This window comes from Trachinotus anak, unplaced genomic scaffold, assembly GCF_046630095.1.
Source record: "Trachinotus anak isolate AG129_WGS33_773 ecotype Australia unplaced genomic scaffold, CSIRO_AGI_Tana_v1 ptg000005l, whole genome shotgun sequence".
In the NCBI taxonomy this organism is placed as follows: Eukaryota; Metazoa; Chordata; class Actinopteri; order Carangiformes; family Carangidae; genus Trachinotus; species Trachinotus anak.
The window spans coordinates 21,655,231-21,664,732 of record NW_027273856.1 but is presented as its reverse complement, the minus strand read 5'-3'; the positions used below and the strand labels follow the sequence as shown (position 1 = coordinate 21,664,732).

The 9,502-nt window shown below is 40.4% G+C and overlaps 1 protein-coding gene across 2 annotated transcripts in view; it reads right to left on the bottom strand.

Annotated features, from left to right (window-relative positions):
- Window positions 1-429: 429 nt before the first annotated feature.
- itpkb (inositol-trisphosphate 3-kinase B) overlaps window positions 430-9,502 on the bottom strand; it is a 28,868-nt gene continuing 19,795 nt past the window's right edge. For both annotated transcript variants that reach the window (XM_071478935.1, XM_071478936.1), the window contains exons 6-12: window positions 8,779-8,878; window positions 8,126-8,163; window positions 7,793-7,968; window positions 6,923-7,127; window positions 4,965-5,066; window positions 4,262-4,333; window positions 430-3,534 (exon numbers count right to left, since the gene is read on the bottom strand). In XM_071478935.1, the coding sequence (XP_071335036.1) occupies window positions 3,325-3,534; window positions 4,262-4,333; window positions 4,965-5,066; window positions 6,923-7,127; window positions 7,793-7,968; window positions 8,126-8,163; window positions 8,779-8,878 (903 nt within the window). In that variant the 3' untranslated portion in view covers window positions 430-3,324. The remainder of the gene's footprint in view (window positions 3,535-4,261; window positions 4,334-4,964; window positions 5,067-6,922; window positions 7,128-7,792; window positions 7,969-8,125; window positions 8,164-8,778; window positions 8,879-9,502) is intronic.

Sequence of the window (9,502 nt, the reverse complement as noted above, 5' to 3'; positions counted from 1 at the left end):
AATAAACATCCAACTGTGTGTTCAAAAAGACCCCAGAAGGGTCGCCTTCACCCCCAGCCCTCGCAAACAAATCCTGTCTCTGCTCTGTTTCTCTGTTCACAACTTCTCCGGCCCTGAATCAAAACCTTTCTTTTCCACCAGCTCCGGATGCTGCTGCCGTGGACAGGTGTGATTTGAATGGCAAATAACCCACATGCAAACACAGCGATTAATGTGGCCATGAAGCAGCATGGGGTCAGTGAGGGCTTTCTCAGGTCAGTTCACAAGAGGCTGGGTCCTATGGGTGAATTACACACTCTGAGACGTGTCAGTTATGATGCCTGTTCAAACGCTTTCCCCCAAGATAGATAGATAGATAGATAGATAGATAGATAGATAGACAGATTGATTGATCCCAGATTTAACAGAAATCACACATGGAAGCAGGACTTTTTGCTCACCAAAAACACACTTTTTAAAGGACAATCCAAATAAATACACAAACCAGCAAATCCAGAACAACATGATAACTACCAAGAAACAACCCTAAGTGCACATTGGGGAGCATAAGCAATAGCTAGCATGGTTGGTCTCTAGACATTTTGGGAAATACGCTTGTTGGCTTTCTTCCTGTGAGTTAGATAAGAAGGCCGATACTGTCTTCTCTCTTCATCACAATCAGCAGCTGGTTAGCTTAGCTTAGCACAAAGACTGGAAGCAGGGGGAAACTGCTAGCCTGGTTCTGTTCAAAGGTAACAAAATCTGCTAATCAGTACTTTTAGTGATCTTTAGATCTTTCTGCTAGCAGATGCTTCATATTTAGCATACAGACACAAAGGCTGTATGTCTCTTTCACAATCAAACTCTTGACAAGACCGCATTTTTCCCAAAATGTTGAAGTATTTCTTCGAGAAGGTGCTGCACGGAATTACAATAAGTCTCTGTCTCCGTCTACTGTCACTGCAAACGTCTACTGTCAAGTGTTTTATTGTTCATCAAGAACCTGTTACATTATGAGACATTTTTCTTTCTCACCAGTTTCTAAATGACTCTTTGCCTTCCCCTTTAAATGTGTATCAATATCTGTACATCATCAATCTTTTCTATAGCCATATCCAATGGTTTGAACATGGGTTGTCCACAATGTCAGCGACCTGCCTCATAGTTTGACTTTCACTCATACTGTAACACATGCTTGAAGACAAAACAACATAACAGTCCAGAATACAAAATCTCACAGTATCCCATTAACTAAAAAAAAACAAAACATAATATAATGTTATAAATAAAAACAGAATGAACTACAAATTAAGCCCAAATGTTAAGAGGATAATAAACATGCACCCATATAAGACCAAGCACAGGAACCTGCAGTTAAGACTAGGAGAGAAATCCATCATAACAATAATAAGTACAAACATATTTTCAGTTGTCTGACTTGGCTTTGTAATGTCAAGGCACTGTATAGCTTAAATAAGATTGTTCATGGCTGTAAGTGTTCCACAGGGTTTGACTAAAATAATGTTACAATAAAAAACTACATCTAACATAATAAATCTTACTGTACATTGTGAACAATCCCAACAAAGTGTGAGAAGGGTAATAAGTGTTTGGCCACAAAATTACTATGGATGCCATGTTGGCTGAAAATATGTTACATATGAAACAATGCCCTCCATAACAAACAGTAACTACTACAGATGTATGACTTAGCTCCACCCAATTGCCAGTTATTGCCAGATTATTGTGGAGCGAACACGATAATATCAATGACCAACCTACAGTATCTAAACTCTGTGGCTTTGAGTGCGACTGGTTAAAACACGATAAAAAGGAGATAAGACACTAGTTTTGTTTTCCACTTGAAAACAAACCTAAAATTATGTTGTGAGTAAAAACACACTCAACTGTACAGTCTCTAACAGTGTACATGTAATTAAGTGCTGTTTTTCTTCAAAGAAATTGGCAATGTGCTGAAGTTGTGGTCAAAAATAAAATTAAAAAAAAAAAAGAGTTCAGCTCTGCTAAAAAATAAACAAAATTTAACTCTGATTCAACGATGATGCATCTTAATGAAGTTTGAGTCTAACAGATATAAAAAGGAGCTGGGAACAAGGCAGTTATTTCATATTAATGGATCCTAAATGATTGGCATTAAAGGTCAAAAGGACTTTTGACCCTGTGCAATTTTAGAACCACTATTTTTATGGAATTGAAGCATCTCTTAAATTACGACAGCAGCATAATTGTTTGTCTTTCAAAATGAGACATCAACAGTGTCTTTTTTGATTCTACCACTTGGGGGTGCCAAAGCCACAATTTTTCAATTTGCACAGGGTGACTCTGCAGTCTGGTGACATTCTATATTTTTTTATATTATCAACAAATCCCATGAAAAAACCAAAACCAACAATTGAGGCCACTAACAACTATAGTCTGTATTGTCAGCGCTCTTCTACTAAAACACATCAAAGTGCCACAGTGGTGCATTGTGTGATATGGTCCTCATTATGATGAACAATATTAAGTTGATCTCACATACACTGTCCTGCTGCCATAAATACGCACCAGAAAACCAGCTGAAAATTGTCGCCAGCAAATAAACAATTTCCTACTGCTTGAGTAATGTTTGCTAAAATCTGCAATGTCCAGATGTTTTAGGGAAATAATTTAGCCTCTTTTTAAAAGAAAAGAATGTATTTGTGACACATTAAAAAAATATTCTCAATAGGAACAAATACACTTGGAGCTGAGGGCCATAGAAAGCCTGGGCAAGTCTAAAAGTATGAAGAGATTCATGGGATTTGTTCACAATAATAAAAATACACAATATTCCTACCCTTATCCTACAGCTTCTTAAATGGATAATTTCTTATTAAAATGTTGTGTTGTGTGTATAATGCAAAAAAATACACATTTTTCACAGCAGACATTTTGTCATGAGAGAAAAAGCACAGGTGGAACTAACAACATTACTGATATTGTGCATGCTGCCTCGTGGATTAAAGGAACTGAACGTTGGAAATGTTATTAGCATCACATATGTTTCTGCATTAAAATGTCTGCTGTGAAAAAGTCCTGTTGAAGAGCTAAGGACAACACAAGAAGGCTATGAATGGGGAAGAAAAAGATCTTGAATCTCTGCTGGATATGAATAAAGAGACCGCGTCCGTCAGTGACTCGGCCGTGCATTGTTATGGGATGATGTGTTAACCAATATGAGGACAATTGTCTGTGAACTGTGTGTGTCTGTTAGGAAGTCCAATGTGTTCCCCAGAGAAAGGATGAATGAGTGGAAGTAGTTGTTGTGAGTCCAAATGTTTACTTGGATTTTTTCCTCCAATTTTAAGTCTCAGAGTTCACCATGGATGAAATGATGTCCACCAAACTGTCAAGTCCAAAAAGGTAGCCATCTTCTCTGTTGCCCTCTAACCATGATGCTCGGTGGGTTAGTTCCTCCCCGTCAGGAAGAGGCGTGGTTTTCCCAAAGTCAATCATCCAGACCTTGGCCCGTCCCTTACTGTCATGAACGAATAACAAGGAGCTGCCAATCACCTGCAGAGACAGAGAGAAGAGGGGATGAATACCAAAACAGGAACTAATCACTAAAAGTGAATGCTTAATGCTATATGTTAATGTGCGTCTTTTAAAAACATTATCTCACTTCCTGTTTTGTCACATCAGCTTACGTTTATCTCTAATGGTATGTTTGTGTATTTGTGTGAGTATGAAACTGAATGTGTGCATGCATGTGTGGTCTGGGCTGTTTCCATGACAAGACCTGTCATATCTGGGTACACACAGTACGTGCACTGGTGTGTTTGCCTGCATGAGTTACTGTCATCGAATTATACTTAATTAATAAATCAATGAATTACAATGTGGATCTAATGAGGCCAAACAGAACCAAAGTAAAAGTATGTGCTTCATGCAGTTTGAACTAGTTCGTCTCCAGACTCTAGAGAACATGTAAAGTCTCATATATTAAACTGAGCCCAGTCCACATAAGGAATTAGTGACTGACATGTTACTAGACAAGATATTTTCATCAAAATATCACAAATAGCCAGTGCAGAAAAAAGACAACCTTTTATCTGTCAAAACCCACACAGTGACTTTTTTTTACAGAATTAATTTCTCTCACATTTTTCTACATAATATTAGACAAATACAAATAAATTAAGTTCATACAGGAAAGATCAGGCTAAATGTATTAAGTTGGTTGTGCACTAACATGAGCAGGAGTGCAACACTGTTCCCATCACTGGACGTGTGTTTTTACCTCATGGGTTTTGAAGAATGGGGAGATCTCCAGCGTGTCTCTGATTTCCTTCAGCCTGGTTAGATAACCGTTCTGGAAAAAAAAAAGATACACAAGACTTAGTTTTATTTTGCTCTCCAAGTTCTGCCCACTTCAGCTGGAGGCAGTTTTGTGTGGCTTTATTGGAACAGGGCTGCTGAATGGATCAACTAGAAACTCCAATCTAAACCAAAACCATTTGATTTCATATTCTCAGACCAGTGAGCCTTTAATAGCATTTTTTTAAATTAAAAGATGGATGTTGGGCAAATTTCAAAAACCTAATGCTTGTCTTGATGCATTTATCTTAGATAATGCCATCAATCATTTCCAATAAAAGATACAATGCTCATGAATGGTTTCAAATTTTAACAGCGTGCATCTGTGGGTGTGTGTGTAGAGGCCCAGGGAGTTCCCAAGGCCCAGGAAGCTTAAGCTCACGTTGTGTATGTGTGCATCTACTGTATGTACACGTGTGTGTGTGTGTGTGTGTGTTTGTTTGTTTCCCATGGGGCTGTTAATACAGCACAGAACAGTTCAACAAAATGACATTCCTCAACTGCTTTTCTGTCCTATACAGTGGTCAAGGCCATTGACATGCGCACACACACACACACACACACACACACACACACACACACACACACACACACACACACACATAGTTAACTACAAACACACTCACCAGTATGTCCTTATTTCCTTTAACAAAGTCTTGAAAGGCCGCAGTGACTTGCTCTCTCGTCTTTGTCTTCTTAAAGTCTCTGTTCACGGTCCCATCCTCCTTCTACAGAGGAGAGAGGAGAGGAGAGGAGAGGAGAGGAGACCATCAGTGGGAGAACTGACTCTATGTCAGAGTTCAACATGATGTTTATTTGCACTGGTAGTATGTGACAGTATATCACTGTAGGGAGCATTATGGTGTAAATTAGTCGAACTACAACTTCCAGGCTTCTGGTGCAGATGGGAAGGAAGGGGCTAAGGCAGAGGACGGGAGGTGAGTAAAGAGAAGGAGCAGACGAGAGAATGGGCAAGAAAAGCACAACAAACAATGGGGAGAGGAAAGGAAACAAGGGGGGAAATATATTTTTAGAGATTAAGCCGTAAAGCAGGGAAGGGTCTTTGACTCTGTTTTACTGACCAGAGCCACATAGAGAAAAACTTTTAGTCCCACAAACTTGTGGTATTTATATGGCAACTAAGGATGATTTTAATTACTGATCAGTTTTTTTGATAATTGATTCATCTTTTAATGTATATATTGTCAAAAAATAGTGAGAAATGGCTAACCCCAGTTGTTGTTTTGTTTACCCAACAGTTCAAAACTTAGATAGATACTCAATTCAAGGAAACCAGTAAATATTCTAATTTGAGTAATCAGAAACAGTGCATTTTGTCACATACGAGAAAGAATTTGTGTTCAAAATAGTTGCTGATTCATTTTCTGCTGATTGCCTGATAAAGTAATGGTTTAAGCTTTTACAGCCGTTTCTTTTGTAAATGGCCTCGAGGGGAACCATGTGACCTACAGATGTGACTTTTGCACAGTTGTGTCTCCGGAGTCCTGGTAACAACACATCAAACTTTGAAGTCTCACAAAAGGAAATAACCAAGCAAAGTAGCACAGCAAACCATATTAAATGTACCCTCCACCTCTGGTAAAGGTGCAGTGGAAGCACTACTAGCTGTAGTAGCTCTAACAGAAGAAGCATTACAACTTGTAGAAACTGCAGAAGCACTTTTTGAGTTGTAGTATTAGTATTATTAGTCCATGTACAGAGGTAGCAGTAGTACAGCAGATTAGTATCAGCAGAACCAGCAGTGGTAGCCAACCAGTTGGTTGGTTCAGAGTCAAATAAATGAGCTCCTCTTATTCTACTGGCTGCCAGGCAACAAGGTACTATTTGGAGTCAAAAGTATTTTTCCCTTTATGGTGAGCACAGCAAGGGATCTCTCTTGCTTTCACACACACCCACACACACACACACACGCACACACACACACACACACACACACACACACACCATGCCTGATTATAACTAAGTAAGTATAAGTTTTTAACATACATTATAGACTACACAATCTATATACTCTAATGTACACATCCTCACACAGACACACATTCACATTTACAAAAACAATGACTGGACTGCACAAGAACCACATGAACTGCACACATACACACACACACACACACACACACACACACACACGGACACACACACATTCATCCTTGTTTCTGGGGATAACCCTTAGTGTCATGGCAACAGATCACCGGGAGGCCGTGAATGTCCTTATATAGCCACGACCCTCAAATAAAGACAAGAGAATTTGTGTGTGTGTGTGTGTGTGTGTGTGTGTGTGTGTGTGTGTGTGTGTGTGTGTGTGTGTGTGTGCGTGTGTGTGCTGTGTCAGTGCCAGATGCCGAGGCCTATGGAGCTGTCACAGACAGGCCTCCTGTATGGTATGACAAAGGAACTCATGCACAAACATATACTTCAGAGGAAGTTACTGGTCAAAACAGGAAGTTAGATCATGCCCCTGAAGGACACACACGTCCCCACACACAGACATGCACTGAATACTGGAAGAAAGAAGGGAAGGAAGGCCGCACACACACACTTTTCTCTTTGTGAGTCTTACCTTGACTCCCTCTATCCTAAATCCCAGGGTGGCTGTTGAGCTTATGGTCTCTCTCCACTGCATGTATCTGGGTTTGGTCACCGCTTTCTGCTCGTTTTCCTCTGATGTAGGTGCCTCAGGATCGACCTCAATCATTTTCTGATACATGTCAGGCCTCGGAGAGGGTTTCTTACGAGCCTTGGTCAGTTCTTCCTCGAGGTAGGTCCTGAAGCATGAGATGAAGAATGGGTGGGCGACAGACATGAGTACACAGAGTGTCGGATATGATTACAGAAGAACATATCTCTTTCCAAACAATAGGACCCAGTTGTTAACATTGCATTGACCAAGACAAATCTTCAGATCTGGAAATCAGTAAAAAACAAGAAACAGGGGACAACAGGGCAAGAAACACAAGCAGCAAGATCATATGGATTTTGAAGAAACCTCCAGGGAGAGAAAACAAAAGCGAATGGTGAAATTATTGCAGTTATCACAGTTTACTAGGCTCAACTTTGACCTCAGGAACTGAGGTTAAATTTCACACAAAGATTTTATGTGTAACAAAGGATTTTTATAGATGTTTTGGGTCCTTTTACTTGGATTGCACCTTCAAATGAAGTGGTTACTTTGTGGGTATAATGTTATAATAACCATTTAAATAATGGTCAGAACTACAAAATAACACCTAAGAATTTTCCCTTGAGAGAAAGACACAAAAGAGTGTCTGGTTTATTTTTTAAGTCACCTACTAAAGGCCAAAAAGTTAAGGCACAGTTACAGTACATACATCATAGTTACCATCTTGAAGTTAGTTGTCCATCTACTCCCTCCTTATTCTGCTGTTTTAAGATTACTGTCATGTGATCATCCAACTTGATGATTTCTTACCTAACTCCCATCTTACAGTCCATCACACACGGAAAGTCGAACTCAGCCAGGAGATCCTCCATCTGGTTGTATTTCTGGCCATCCTTCTCTACGTCTCCATGGTAACCAGGGACGTACGGGCGCAGCACATCTCTCATCAGGAGGGACAAGCAGCGCTGCTCACATTCACAGTGTTTCTAATGGATATCATCAACAAGTTATCATCATTTTGTGCCCTTGGCTACAATGATGCAGTATCAATAATATGTGGAACTTCTCTGAGACAGAATGTAAATAGAGCAGCTTCCTGTGTAATGACGCAGAAGGTGTGATTGGTGTTAAAGGGTGTCTTACTTTTAAAATGCGGCCGTTGGCTCCCGCCTTGAAGCTCCCTGTAAAAAGACACACTTTTACTGTGAAGTAGCTGCAGGCTCTTATTTTTATTTAGCTGAGCCTCCATCCTCCAGGACACCGATTCACAGGGAGCATCACCTGATGTTTCCCAATCCTGTTGTTACCCACCCACACACACAAATACACAGACACACACACTTCCCCTTAGGGACCTGACCTTTAAGCCCTTTAACAACTAGCACCAACAATGACCCACTTATGTGCCGACTCAGAAATTTGCCCCTGAACACACCACACATATGTCATAAAAATCTAAAAACATTATTGAAGCCAACAATTTGTGGGCCACTGTAATCTGATCAGCATCATCATACTGTCGGTTCAGAATAGAAATTTAGAAAAATGGCTGATTTTGTTCCATAACTACTGATCCAATATGCTCAATCGACCAAACAGACCCCGCTGGTGCCAGACACACCACAAACACCACAGGTCACAGATCTTTAACTATGGTCCAACTGTCTGCTTAGTATGTCAAGGCCCTGCCGTCTCCCCACGTTCAGCCTCCAACCTCTGCCGCGTGACCGAGAGGAAGGCATTTACGTTTTTATCATTCTGAACCGTATAATTTGTGTGTTTGTGCATCTACATACCTGCGTGCCCAGCCAGTTGTATCCAGGGATATTTCTTCTTGAAGGACATGACAAACGGAGACCAGTGCACCATGTTCTTGATCTTCTTCCAAGACTTGTGCTACAAACACAAACAAACACAATATTGGTGATTATCCTTTGATTGTGCTTTTGAGGGAGGACTTTAACAACCATTTGCTCCACCAGCATGTGCTCTGTGTGTTACCATAAAGCTGCCGGCCTGACTGGTTCAGTGGTAAAGATTTCACGGTCATTAGCCTGAGGTTCTCCATCCCTAAACCTGCTTACACCCAACTCTCTCTTTTTAAACTCGATGTGAGTCAGTGTAGTGATGTTTGTACTTTGTGGTTATGTAAAAATGTGGACACTTTTGAAAACATGACATTTGATGATGGTGTGAGGCAGAGTTTATCAACTCTGTGCATAGTTTGTAAAACATGAGTTTAGATGAGTCTGCTAAAAGCTCGAACTCTCAGATGGTCTCGCGCAGACAGCTTCAATTCTCCAGGTCCAGTATTTAAAGCCTGAAGTGTCTGGCTGATCCAGTGCAGACACAGACACACACAGTGGGGCATCCCTAAACCTGGGGGAGCTGTCCTCACTCTCTCTCTGCCTGCTTCTCCCACTCTCTCTTTTTTTTCTTTGGCTGTTTTAAAACCTTTTATTTCATCTCTGGAGGATCAAGCTGGGGTTTCCCCTGGTAACACACACACATACAAACAAA